Source organism: Myotis lucifugus, unplaced genomic scaffold (genome assembly GCF_000147115.1).
Source record: "Myotis lucifugus unplaced genomic scaffold, Myoluc2.0 scaffold_35, whole genome shotgun sequence".
In the NCBI taxonomy this organism is placed as follows: domain Eukaryota; kingdom Metazoa; phylum Chordata; class Mammalia; order Chiroptera; family Vespertilionidae; genus Myotis; species Myotis lucifugus.
This window is the reverse complement of record NW_005871083.1, coordinates 3,998,151-4,011,733: the sequence shown is the minus strand read 5'-3', so window position 1 is coordinate 4,011,733 and position 13,583 is coordinate 3,998,151. Positions and strand designations below refer to the sequence as shown.

The window sequence follows — 13,583 nt, the reverse complement described above, 5'->3', positions numbered from 1 at the left end:
CACACACACACCTCCTCTCACACTTATGTCTCTCACACACACCTCCTCTCACACTTATGTCTCTCACACACACCTCCTCTCACACTTAATGTCTCTCACTCACACACCTCCTCACACTTATGTCTCTCACACACACACCTCCTCTCACACTTATGTCTCTCACACACACCCCTCCTTTCACACTATGTTTCACAGACACACCTCCTCTCACGCTTATATCTTTCACACACACACCTCCCCTCACACTGCACGTGTCATACACACACCTCATCTCACACTTGTCTCTTACACACACACCTCCTTTCACACCCACATTTTTCACACACACCTCCTCCCATACTCTACATTCTTCACACAAACACACCCTTACTTGTCCCATCAGCCTTTCTTGAGCTCATCCTTCTGTGTGATCTGCCTCTTTGGTCCCATGTGCTCGTTGAGGGTGGCTTCTTTATAGCCAAAGTCATCGGACGCTCTTCAGTTTAGTGAGGAGCACAGTGGGTGGCTAGGGTCAGCCAAGAGGATCGGGGAGCCCCCTGAGGAGCCCTGGGCTGCAACCCTCCCCACCTGGGGCCACGCCTGTTGTTCGGGCCGCCTCGGTCCTCTCACTCAGGAGAAGGTGTCTCCTCACTGAGGATGTCTGGGCACTACATTTGCCTCCTTCGTACCCCCAAGAAGTCCCAAGGCAACCTCCGAATGGATGGCCCCAGATTGGGGCATCTTCTGAGACTGCTGTTCTGAGTGGCGTCGGGTGAGAGCCCGCGGAAAGCAGGGGGACAGAACCCCTCAGGTGGCTGCAGAAGAAACGTCTGCAGTCCCCTCGTGGCCGTGCAGAGGGAGGCCCTGTTGGCTTTTTTCCGACCATGTCTGTGTGGCATGCTGACCCTGCTGACCACACATGGGTGACTACACCTGCCAGAAACCCACCTGTGACAGGACAGGTCCTGGTCTCTGTTGTCAGCCGTCACAGGGTATAAGCATGCGTGTCACAGGGCCAAGCTATTGAGGAGAAAATGTGACTGTGTGTGCTTTCTAGAAAGGGGAGGTGGCTGGTGTTTCCTCGCTGCCTTCCGCACCAGTGGCTCCAGGCAGAGCAGGTCCCACCGCCCCTGTGGGTCTCCTGCCTCTTCTGCAGCCTGTCCCAATCCTACCCTCCGTTCTCTCCGCAGGACTTTGGGAAGTGCCCGCGACTGAGGCTGTTTACTCAGGAGTACATCCTTGCCTTGAATGAGCTCAACGCGGGGATGGAAGTGGTGAAGAAGTTCATTCAGAGGTGGGTCTCCCAGCCAACCCCTCCCCGCCGGCCTGTGAGCCAGCTGTCCTTCAGCCCAGAACCAGGCCCTCCCCGGGTGCCCGGAGAGCAGCCACTGGTGTTCAGGGGCTGGGAGCGTCTCCTCTTCTGCGAGGGTTGCCTGGAGCCTCCTGACCACCTGTGGTCTCAGGCACTTACTTACTGTGTAGCACTGAGCCAATTCCTGTACCTCTGATCCTGTGTCCTCCGCACGGGGTTGTGTGATTAAGTAAGGTGATATATGAGGAAGCCCCTGGCATGCCTGATGCTCAGTAGGAACTCAGGAAATGGCGATGGTCCTGAGTAATAGGAGTATTTCCACACCTCCGGTGCCAGGTGTGTAGGAAATGATCCCCTGTGGCCCAGAGAGTCCTTTGACAGCTACCTCCCAAACTTGGCTAAAAGGAAGCCAAATATTCTGGTTCTTACTCCCTTCTGGGGTTTGAGTAGGGGGGATTATTTTTGCTTTGATTTTTAAATATTTTTCTCTGTGCCTCAGTTTCCTAATCTGTAAATGAGAATCGCAATACCCACTTCCATCCAGTTGAGGGCTTTGGTGACCTAATACACAAACACTAAGAACAACGCATAAATGTGATGGGAGCATTAGTGGCCACTGTCATGACTCTTCTTTTATGTTTTAAGAAAATTAAAATATCCTGGTTAAGCCAGTTCTGAAGTTACATTCTTCCTACATATACTCCCCTGCCATCACAAAGCATTCCCAAACGCAAATGACATGTCCTTCTGCCAGAGTTTGGGTGACTCCAGGGTCCCTTTAAAGCATCCAGTTAAGATTTGCAGAGTTTTTTAGGTTAGTCCCAGTGGCCACAGTGATTTTCCAGGAACGTTACAGGTATTATCTCCAGGCCCCAAACTGTCCCATTTTACAGGTTAAAAAACTGAGGCACAGAGATAGCCATGATTAATAACAATTGCTGCATCTACCGAGGCCTTTGCAACTGTGTTTCAGACCCCATGCTAGGTCAGGGTGACCATATTAATTTTTTTTCCAAAGCAGGGCACTTTGAGAGTAAAGTGAGGTATTATGAATCAAGATTTCAGAACTCCCCAGGCATAAATGTGTCTGCCCAGGCCGCATGGCCATATTATGCTAGGTCTTCCCATGACTTAGAAAATTGGGTTCTTGTTGTTACCCAGTAAGGAGGGGGCCATAGTCCCCATTTTATAGCTAAGTAAACTGCGAGTGGAGAGTTAAGCAGTATGCCAAGACCACTCAGCTGGACTTGAACCCAGGCACCAGGATCCAGAGCTCACGGCTAGACCTTGGTTCTCTGCTGCCTGCACATGACAGAGCCAGGACCCAATCCTGGTATTGCCAACTCCCCAGCAAAAGGCTCAGCATGCTCCCCCATGACCACCTCAAGCTGTGCCCGGCCTCCCCCCGCCTCCCAGCCATGATGCCACTCCTGCAGCTGCCTCTCACCCTGCCCTCTGCTCTCTTCCAGCATGCACGGCCCCACAGGGCACTGCCCTCACCCCCGGGTCCTGCCCAACCTGGTGGCCGTGTGCCTGGCTGCCATCTACTCCTGCTATGAAGAGTTCATCAACAGGTCAGTCACCGTCGCCACCGGGAAGGGCTGGGGTTACCACCCAGGGTGGGGACAGTGAGAGGGCAGGTCACCACGGACAGTGACCTGTACATATCTGACCAGCCCAGGGAGGTGGAGTGGTTTTCACCAGGCCAGCCTCCAGGGTGTTTGCCAGATCGCGTGTGCTCACTGATTCCAGAGCCCAGAACCAGGAATTACTGGGAAACAAACACTGAGATTCAATACCGGCAACTGAAGGCTGTTGTGTTGACTGGGCATTAGGATCAAGTGTTTTATTCTGAATATTTCTCACCACCTGGCATGTGTGACACATTGAAGCATGAGTGTGGATGCATGTATGTGTGTGAGGGAGAATGTGTGCACACATGTGGGTGTGTGCATGGGGAGTTGTGTGTACACTGTGTGAATGTGTGCAAGTGTTTGTGAACCCCAGGAAGCACGGGAGAGAGGACAGATAGTAGATCCCGGACCTGTGTTCATAAGCAGGTGACCACTGCGGGCACCTGTGCATTCCCCACTGGACATCCTGGCAGACTTCGGGGAACAGTCTCCGAGTTACTCCTCTGAGGGTGACGCCACCACTGTAGTTATTTACCAGCTCCTAGGCTGCCTTAATTGAGGATCGCTCCTGGGGTGCAGTGACGCAAATGCCATCCATTTGCGTAGAACTTTCGACAGTGACCTCTGGGGTCACTGGAGAGGGTAGGATGTGCCGGGCAGAGATGGCATCGGCGGCCGCCACCCGGTCCAGTTGTTCAGGTGGCACATGGCACCACTCCAGGGGCACCGAATGTGTCGGGATCCAGCAGGAATATATTTCAGCCCTTAAGGAAAAGGCAGTGCAGACCCTGCGTCCCTGAAAACCTGCCCATGGGGCTTCTAAGCAAACACTGCCCTGGAGTTCTTGGGGGAGGGGCCACAAGTGAACCTCAACAAGGGGGTATGTTGTATGACCGGGCTGAAGAAGGGAGGAGACTATTTTAATGTCCTCAGCCCCAGGTCCTGACATTTAAAGGGGACCATGTCCACCTTGTTCAGAAAGAGGTGGCAGTGCCCTTGAGGCCCGAACATGAAGGTGCCATGCTGACCATTCCCAAGGGCCTGTGTGTACCCTACAACATGTTATGTCAAGTAAAGTGTACCCTACAACATGTTATGTCAAGTAAAGAAGTGGGTCAGAGGGAGGTGCACGTCCCAGCATCCCTGTGTACACAGTGGTACTCGCCCTTGACCTCACCGCCCTAGCTCTGGACCCAATCTGATCAGCGTGCTTTTCAAACTCAGGCCACCCCAGGAAGCAGGAAGAGCATGAAATGGTCACGTGTGTGTGTGTGTGTGGCGCGCGCACACGCACTCACACTCATTCTCAGGCTCCTTTTCCTCCTGACGCCTCTGACTCATCTCAGCCTCCTTGGGCGCTCTCCCAGAACCCCTGAGCTGGGACTCGGGTGGGGTTGAGCAGGAGCAGGAACCCACACATCTAAGAGCTTTCCCTCTGCATCTCCACAGCCCTGCCAGCGTGCCCTGCAGGGCTTCCCTGACCTGGGAGCAGGAGGCAGAAAGACAAGGGTGCTGGAACTCTGCCCCAGTTCCCGTCGCAAGGGGAGAGGGGGGGGAAGTGCCAGGGTTAGGAACCGTGCACACTGTCGCAGTTAGGGGGACGGCAACAGCCAGGTTTCCTCCTCTCATTCACTCAGTACTCGGTTAGTGAGGGCCCATTAAGTGCTAGGTATGGAAGGCACCAAGTGAGCCAGCTGGATGGGACCCCTGCCCTCCCAGAGCGGAGGGTGCACCAGTGGGTAGAGGGGAAGGGATTGAGCAAGCAAGTGGGTACAGTACAGCTAGGTCAGGGCTGTGATGGCAGAAGCCAGAGGTGGCATTAGCATGGTCTCCAGCAGGGAGTCTCAACCCTGGCTGCATACCAGTCACCTGGGAGGCTTTACAAAATCAGAAGGTAAACCTGAGCAGACACCTGCTCTGTGACCCAGCTCCTCAGCTTCCGGTGTATTCATCGGAAGACTTGTACAAGGATGTTTACAGCACCGTTATTTTTAATAGCCCCAAACTGGAACCTGCCTCGACTCCAGTGTCCTCTGACAGTAAAACGGATAACTAAGCTGTGGTCTGTTCTCAGAAGCTAGACTATGTAGCAGCAGGAATGAATGAACTCGTGCAGCCACGAAGTCTCACAGACATAACATTGAGTGAAAGAAGTCAGACCAAAGAGATACATATGGTGTGATTATTTTTCCTTCAAGTTCAAGAACAGGCAAAATGAATCTATGGTGATAGAACCAAAATAGTTGTCACCTTTGGGGGGCAGAGCTAGGTGGAAAAGCACGAGAGAAACTTCTGAGCTCCTGGAAATGTTTTACAGCTTGGCCGGTGGTGCTCAGCTGGGGACAGTGTTGGCCTCCAGGGGATATGTGACAAGGTCTGGAGACATTTGGGGTTGCCACAACTTGGCAGGGGGGCAGGGTGCTGCTGGCATCCAGTGGGTGGAAGTCAAGAATGCTGCTGAGCATGCTGCCAGGTGCAGGACAGCCCCCCTCAGAGAACCCGGAATTATCCGGTCCAAAATGTCCTGATCTGGTGGCTGGTTATTACACGGGAATGTGTGAAAACTCACGAAGCTCTGCACCTCAGATTTATGCACTGCCTGTTCTGTGTGTAAGTTACACCCGGGTATGCTGGAGCCCTGTTACACCTGGAAGCACACCTCTTCTCAGTCAGTGATGGCACATTGGTGGCTTGAATTTGGTCACAGTGGGAGTATTTACACTAAGGAAATTGGCAAACACTACAAAACAGGGCATCCTTTTTCCGGAGACTAGGTTGTTAGACATTTACCAGCATACTGCTGGTTATAGCTTCATAAAGAAGGGGGGAATTGGTGCCTGAGCCCCACCCACTGCAGTTCTGATTGAATTAGGATGGCCGTAGTATTGGATTGTTCCAAAGGCAAGTCAAGTTCATGGCTAGAGTTGAGAATCCCTTCTCCCAGGAGAGGTGAGGAAGGGATCCTTCAGCGGGTGATATTTAAGTTGAGACCTCTTAGCTGTTAACTAGGTAAGAGGCAGGATGAGGTGATCCAAGCAGAGAGAACAGAATGTGCGAAGGCCTGGTAGGGCAGGTGAAGTCTCCATTTTTCTACCTGTGGTTAACCACCTGCTTCAGGATCCCCTGAGCTGCTTCTTTAAAAAGCAGATTCCTCGATGTCCATTTTGGGCTCAAGCCCAGGAATCTGCATTCTTGTCAAGCTCCTCCTAAAGATGAAGATGAAGGGCCACAGCAGAGGAGGAAGTGAAGGGAACTGAGACTGCAGCAGAGAAAGGGAAAGGAAGAGAAGCAAAAGATGAGAAGGCGCTGGCCATGGACTGCTGAGCTGCTCAAACCTCCTGGGCTGAGCTGCTCCTGGGGGTTGTGTGTTAAGTGCAGGTGCAGACGCAGCAGGTGTGGGGCAGGCCTGAGACTCTGCTTGTCTAACTGACGCCCAGTAATGCGGATGCTGCTGCCCGGGGACCACGCGTTGAGTGGCAGAGCTGTGCCTGTATTTCAGTTGCCGAGTTTTTACTCAGAGAGCATTGGCATTCAGTTAAGAAGGGACTTGATGAGATGTCAGTTTCCAGATTCCCCTCTGGCAGCAGCTGCTTGGAGGGTGGACGAGAGGGGGCAAGCATGACCGTGGGGGAGTCATGAACGGTGGTTATAACCAGGTGCCCAGGGTGGAGGCACAGGATTATAACGCCCGTCCCCCTCGGAGCCCACAGTAGTTTGGGTTCCAAGTGACGTCCTTAGTTCTTCCAGGAAATCACCCAAGGGCCACAGTCCTGGGAGTCTTTTCCTGGGCTCGGGTCCACCCCACCTTGTTGGTCAGTCCTGGAAAATAAAACCCCACGATGTCCTCAGGGCCCATCCGCGGTGCTCCCAGTGGTACGTGATGTACTCACAGAGCAGACAGCTTGACCCAGGTTAGCATGGCTCACTGGAAAATCACCCTCTGAGCCAACAGCCTTGAAAATCCACTCCTAAATCCCAGCAAAGGCAAACAAAGGGAAATGGAGTGTTGAGCATTTGAGCAGCAAATTAGCTCTGAACCCATAGAGATAGTTAGGCTGCCCTCCCCCCACAGACCACACACAGTTTTCCAACAACCATAGACTTTTCGGACTTCAGCCCATGGCTTTTGTTTTTCCCCAGCAAAGTTTACAGTGCATTTATCAAGCATCCTGGTGGGCTCAGCTCAGGCCTGGCCCACGGCACGTGCTGGATAAATGCAGGCCCTCTGCGCTCAGTCCAGTCCTTGTGCACAAAAAGGACATACATCTTTGGAAGTGCGGGGCACGTGTGCATGACATGTTTAGGGAGGGGCTGCACGAGCTGTTTGTGACCATATCATTGTGCTCCAAGTCTCTGGGAGCAGTGGACTCAACCTTCACTGCACACACAGGGAGCCCTAAAAGCTCCTCAGGGAGTTCTGATCTGATTGGGTTCGGGATATTTAGATGTGCCTTAGGGGACACTGGTGTCCAGCCAGGGATGGAAAGCTCTAATTCAAAGACAGGGTGAGTGGGCAGGTGGAAGAAATCAGAGAAAACTTCATGGAGGAGGAGGACCTGCAAGGATCATATGGGATCTTGGAAGCCACCATGGTGTCAAATCCCAGCCCCTTCCACTTAGAAGCCCTGTGTCAAGCGTAGGTCATTTGACCTCTGGCGCTTTTCTCACCCGTAACCTGGAGATGGTAATATTGCCAGACACAGATGTCTGCGAAGTCTGTGTGGTTGCACTTAACACTGTGCCAGCCCAGGGGACCAACGGAAACCCGTTGCTGGAGTTACCTCGTCAGGTGCGCCTCCTGGTCATGCGTGGAAGCTCCCAGGGAGGAGGTGCTTCACCCAGCTTCAGGGCACCAATTTCATTGTGTTTGGCCCTGCATTTTCCAAACAAATGACTTCAATGATGCATAGAGCCCTTTCTTGCTTAACACCTGTTAACACCTGCACATGGTGTTTGGAGATGCTGTGATGGGGGCTGCTGCAGACAGGAGGGACCTGCAGGCCCCAGGAGTTTGGGATTCTGGGGGTTGAGATCCCCTTGAAGTGGGTTTCCAGGTGAGGAGTGGAGGCTGAGCTTTCCACCTGGCCCGTGACGGGGCTGTGGGGGTTCAGGGAGCGTTGAGCACGGTGGAGCCTGTCTGGTCAGAAGTGCTCACTGGGTCTTGTAGCTCACAGCATACACGCCAGGGCCACATGGTACCGCCTGCACGCTCATGCCCTTCCATCTCTCCCCACAGCCGCGACAATTCCCCAAGCCTGAAGGAGATCCGGAACGGCTGCCAGCAGCCCTGCGACCGGAAGCCCACCTTACCTCTGCGCCTTCTGCACCCCAGCCCGGACCTGGTGTCTCAGGAAGCCACGCTGTCCGAGGCACGGCTCAAGTCGGTGGTCGTGGCCTCCAGTGAGATCCACGTGGAGGTGGAGCACACCAGCACTGCCAAGCCGGCGCTGACGGCCAGCGCGGGCAACGACAGTGAGCCCAACCTCATCGACTGCCTCATGGTCAGCCCTGCCTGCAGCACCATGAGCATCGAGCTGGGTCCCCAGGCTGACCGCACGCTCGGCTGCTACGTGGAAATCCTCAAGCTGCTGTGAGTGTCCCTTCTATGTGCCTGTCACCAATGGGATGAGGGAGGGGACTTGGCTTTGTAGTTCATATTCACTGGCTCGAGGCGTGCGAGAGTGGGCATGCTTAGGGTGCACACTTGAGTTGGGGTGTGGGTACGTGTGAGTGTGGGTGCACATATGCAAAGTATGAGGGCACACATTTTAGGTGTGTATACATGTATGCTGGAGTGTCTGGGCACATGTATAGGTATGTACACAAACATACATGTGTGCATGAGTTTGAGAATATGTGTGTGTGAGTGTGTGCATGAGCACATGGGTGCCCAAGTGTGACTGAGTCTGTGAACCTCTGCACTTTGTATAAGGTGTGGGCTCATTCTGAGTTTGTGAGTGTCTTTATATATGGGAATGGCTTTGGGTGTGTGGTGCGACAGCATGTGTGTGATTGCCTGAGCATGTGCGTTTAAGTGGACAAGTGTGGGTGTGTCTAGTCACTGCTGCTTTTATGGATGGGTGGCTATGAGTGCACACATGTGGGTATGAGCGTTTGTACACAAGAGTTACAGTGTGTGTGTTTCTCTGTGTGTGAATGCAGGTGTGTCCATGAGCCAGCGTGTGAGTGTTTGTGTTGTGAGACCTGTGCATGCCTTGTATGCTCAGTGTGGTTGTCTGCTTTATTTTGGGGGGGGGGGTGCCTGTGGGTGTCTGTGTGGTTGTGTGTGTGCATATGTATGTAGCATCTTCTGTAAAGGGTGTATCTTTGGAGAGCGCCCCCCGGGGTTGTGCTGAGGCCCAGCCCTCCTCCCACACTCTTTCTCATGAGCTCTCATGGGCAGGCAGGGAGGCGCCTGCGGATCAGGCCCCGTGCAGTCCTGGCTGGTGGGAAAGGCTCAGGCGAAGCCAGGGACCAGATCCGCGCTGGGTGTTCCAGGTCCCTCCCTACCTCCCTGAGCCTCAGCAGTGTGACTCTACAGTGGGGGATCTGCATCTTTGACCCTCATGAGTCTTTCTAGTTCCACCACTCACACTTGTACCACACAGACTCCTCCCAAATTCATGCACCTGGCTCCTCGGTCCCCAGGTGGAGGGACCTGGGCTGGCTCTGTGGTCCCACAGCCAGCTTGGCGGGAGAATCCAGCAGATGCCTCGCCGCTCGCTCCCACAGCCCCGACCCTCAGAACAGAGGTCAGCCCCTCAGGACCAAGTCCAGAGGTTGGCATTGCCAGGTGCAGTCAGTGGGGTGGTGGGCTTTTCAGAGGGGTTTGGGGAGGGCGTATGGTACCTGTCTGAAGTCTGAGCACCAGGCCCCTAGATCAAGGGGAGGCCTGGCTCCGGGGGCTCATCAGGGCTGACTGGGTCTCCAAGGCGGCTGTAGGCTCTGCAGCACAGGTTCGGCCTCTGTGGTGAACGTTTTGCTGTCTGGAGGGTGCACAGGGCCCAGAGGGTGGAGGCAGCCTGCCATGCCTGCTGAGCCAAGAGCTAGTCTGGGGGGCCTAGGAGGTGCCCCGTGATCTCAAAGCGGGGCTTGTTGTGTCTGTGAAGGTGAACACGCGCACGCACACACACATGCACATACCTACACACATCAGGCAGTGGCTTCGTGTGGTTGGAAAGGAGACTGTGGATGCTGCATCCACAGACACTTCCTCTCCTATCTAGGCCCTGAGAGAGGAGAGTGAGGCCTCCTGGGGGTCAGCGCCAGCCTCACGTGGTCCTATCTGCAGAGGCCAGTGAGGGCACAGCCGCATCTAGCGACACTGCACCCGCCCCCCCTCACTCCCCTCCCCCCGCCCACACACACACACACACGCACACTGGTTGAAGGAAATTCCAGATTCTGCTCAGAGATCTCCTAGAACATGCCCCACTTTCTCCCAGGAATGTGGTCTGCCCTCCGAGAGATGCGCCGGCCACGGCCCTCATATCCTCCTCGCCCGGTTGAGGCAGGGCCCCCAGGCCAGAGACGGCTCTGCTCTCCGCCCCGGCCTGCCTCTGGCTGGCTGCCACAGGCACCTGGACTCCCAGGCCTTCTGCTGGCTCGGGCCCTGACTCACATTAAGCACTAAGGGTTTGAGTTTCATCATGCAGTTCACACACGTTTTTTTCCTTCTTCATAAACATGCTCATGAATGAGGACTCTGTTCTTCCTGATCTGCTTCCAGACCTCCTGCCTGCCCGCAGGGCCCAGCTGCCAAGGCGCGGCGGGGGTCAGAGGCCCGGTCAGGGGCTGCCCGCTGGGAGCCGGAGGTGTTCTGACCGATGCGCAGAGCAGCCTCACCTCCGCCTGGTGTCTCCACAAGGCAGGGTTTATACTTCCGAAGCCTCTTTTACCAATGGGGGGGGGGGGGGGTCAGAACACAGCGTGGGCTTGCTAACTTCTTTTCCGAGCAACTTGCCTTCTCCAACTCCACTGCCTGCTTGAGTCACTGGCCCACCGGAAGGCCTAGGACACGCTGGGCCCCCTAAGCCCTAGCACCTCAGAGCACGACAGTATGGGACACATGGGAAAGAGCTCAGGTTCAGAGCCGTCTGCTGGGCTCAAGGGCCACAGAGATATCAGTATTAGCTTGTGACCCGGGCAAGTTACTCGTCTTCTCTGAGTCACAGCTGCCTCGGGGCAGTAGACGGGTGGAGGGCATGGCTCTGGGCGCCTTGCAAGTGTAGACACCAGGCAGATGGGAGTTACTACACTTCCTGAGTACAGCTGTGTTTCCTCTATTTTAAGACACCATTGAGAGTAAGATGCATCGTTGATTTAACGACACATTGAGAGGAAAAAAAACACACCAATATGGCATTCAAAGCACATTGATGGCAAGAAGCATGCATCTGGGGATTTAGGAAATGCATGTGTGGCAATCTGCTGGTAACTGCAGCATTCTTGGCTCCTCTTGCCCTCAGCGTTCTGGTCTGTGAAATGGGTATCTTCCTCGGGGAGCTGCTCTAAGAATTTAGTGGCACGGGACCTTGCCGGGCTGGTTCTTGATAAGAGAGGCCTGCTGTTACCAGTAGGAGTGCTCCCTGAATGAGAGTTACGTGTAGGGAATGAAAAAGGAGGCTCTAATTGGAACTGAGGGGTCTTAAGAGGGCATTGTGGGGGGCAAAGGAAGCCAGGCTTAGCACCTTGGCCCAGCTTGTCAGCCCTATTCATCAGACCAGGCACTGCTGGTCCCCTAGTGTGAGTATCACGCCTCCCCCCCCCCCCCCCCAACACACACACATACACAGCCCAGGCCCTAAAAGGCCCAGGCCTTGGTTATGTGTAGGAAAGCCCACACATGGTTAGAATTTCACACCTCTGAAAGGAACGTAAGCCTCAAAAAGCTCCCTGGAGACCCTTGAAAAGAAGGACTATTCCCGATGCAGGTCAAGGTTCCCCTGCAAGCACCCCCTTGTGAGGCCCCGGCTGGGTGGTCTGACGGAGAACATGGACTCGGGAGCTGGACAGAGCAGCTGGGTCTGTGGCGGTTTGGAGTCCAGCTCTTAGCCAGCCGGACACCTGCGTGCGATTCGCGTATTTCCTGATCCATCTGTGTATGCACTCCTTTATCCAGCATTAACTGCGCACCTCGTCTGGCCAGGCTCTGCTGGATGCCGGGGTCCCAGCTGCTCCCAGTCCCTCTGAATCTAGTAGCAGCAACTGCTGAAGGCAGTGACACCGCCCGCCTGTGGGAAGGAGTGGGAAGCCGCTGGCCACATGGAGGCCACAGACAGGAAGAGCAGGGAGTAGCCATTGTGAGGAGAGGGGCGCAGGTCTGCGCTTTTTGATCAGCTCAATTCGGGATTGTTATTTTGCAAAAACCTGGGTTTTAAAAGAAGCCTGGCGGTCTCTTAGTCAGCTGGAAGATGCCCCAGCCATCGGGGGCTGTTGGGGAAAATGCAGATGAAGGGGAGGGGGTGTCCTAATGACGGGAGGTGTAACTAGAAGTAGAAGGCAGGTGCCAGGAGGGGACATGGGAAACGTGGTACATCACCCAGCATAGTCCGCTCCGTGAACCGCCCCAGCCAGTGCCGCAGCTCCGCTGAGAAGAGACACCAGGAGTTCGGTGCAGGGAAGGGGGGTTGACTGGGGGCTTGGACATCCTGTCTTACCTGTAAGTGGGGATCTAGAGCTAGCCTGGCCCCATTAACGTGAGGAGTGAGTGTTGGGTGCCTGGAGCCTGAAGCTGTCGGAGGTCCTCGGGATGCTCGAGGCACCTCTCCCTTTGCTCCCTGAGCCAGGGAAGGCCTCGCTGTCTTGTCTGCTTCCTGGGGGTGGTGGTCAGGCTGCTCATAGTCAGGCTAGCGCTCTCCCTTCCATCCCAGGCCTGCCCGACTCGCCAACCCTGAAGCTGGCGCTGCTCTCCAGATGCTCATGGCAGGTGCTCTGCTCTCCATTCCTTGGGCCTGGCCAGCCCCCAGGCACCTAGCCTCCTAGCCTCTGCCCAGCACACGCATTGCACATGCTCAAGCTGGTCAGAGCCGGAGTTTAGAGCAGACTTGGAGCTGGGCTGGGCAGGGGCGAGGAAGGAAGTGTCTGCCTCCTCCTTTCTTCCCCTCATGTTCTCTTTCCTGATCCCGTGTGAGCTGTGGGGAGGCCAAGCTCCAGACTGGAGAGACGAAGGAGGGAGAGGGCTTCCTTCCAGACCCCTGGCCTCTGCCTCCCACTGAGCTTAGCACCTGGAAACAGGGGACAGGCTTGTCAACATCCCTTTCCATTCAGGAGTGAGCCCTGGGCCGGGCTGTGTCGTCGCCCTAGATGGAGCCCAGCGTGTGCCCACACACTGGGCCCAACACCCACACTGATTACGGGAGATTTAAAGTTGCCTTAGAGTTTTCTGCATTGATGGCATTTTTACAAAGAACATATTTTATTATTTTAAAGCAAAAGAAAAACCAGTAAGTGCCTTTTTTGATAAGGTAGATGCAGGGGACATGCGGTGCCATGTAGCTCAGTGGGGAGGAACACAGACACAGGAACTAGGCTCTTGAGCTTGGGCCAGCACGTGTCCTCACTGGGACTCAGTTTTCTTGTCTGTGGAATGGGGCCAGGTCTCTGGGAGGAACACCTGGCCTGATCCATGTGTGTATCCACAATGTTTGCTATTACTT

At 54.8% G+C, this 13,583-nt stretch overlaps 1 protein-coding gene across 1 annotated transcript in view; it reads left to right on the top strand.

The window, feature by feature from the left end:
* The window catches only part of CMIP (c-Maf inducing protein), a 229,431-nt gene that overhangs the window by 196,995 nt on the left and 18,853 nt on the right, over window positions 1-13,583 (top strand). The window contains 3 exon segments of the mRNA XM_006087043.3: window positions 1,170-1,273; window positions 2,761-2,865; window positions 8,162-8,515. Of these exon segments, the coding sequence (XP_006087105.1) occupies window positions 1,170-1,273; window positions 2,761-2,865; window positions 8,162-8,515 (563 nt within the window).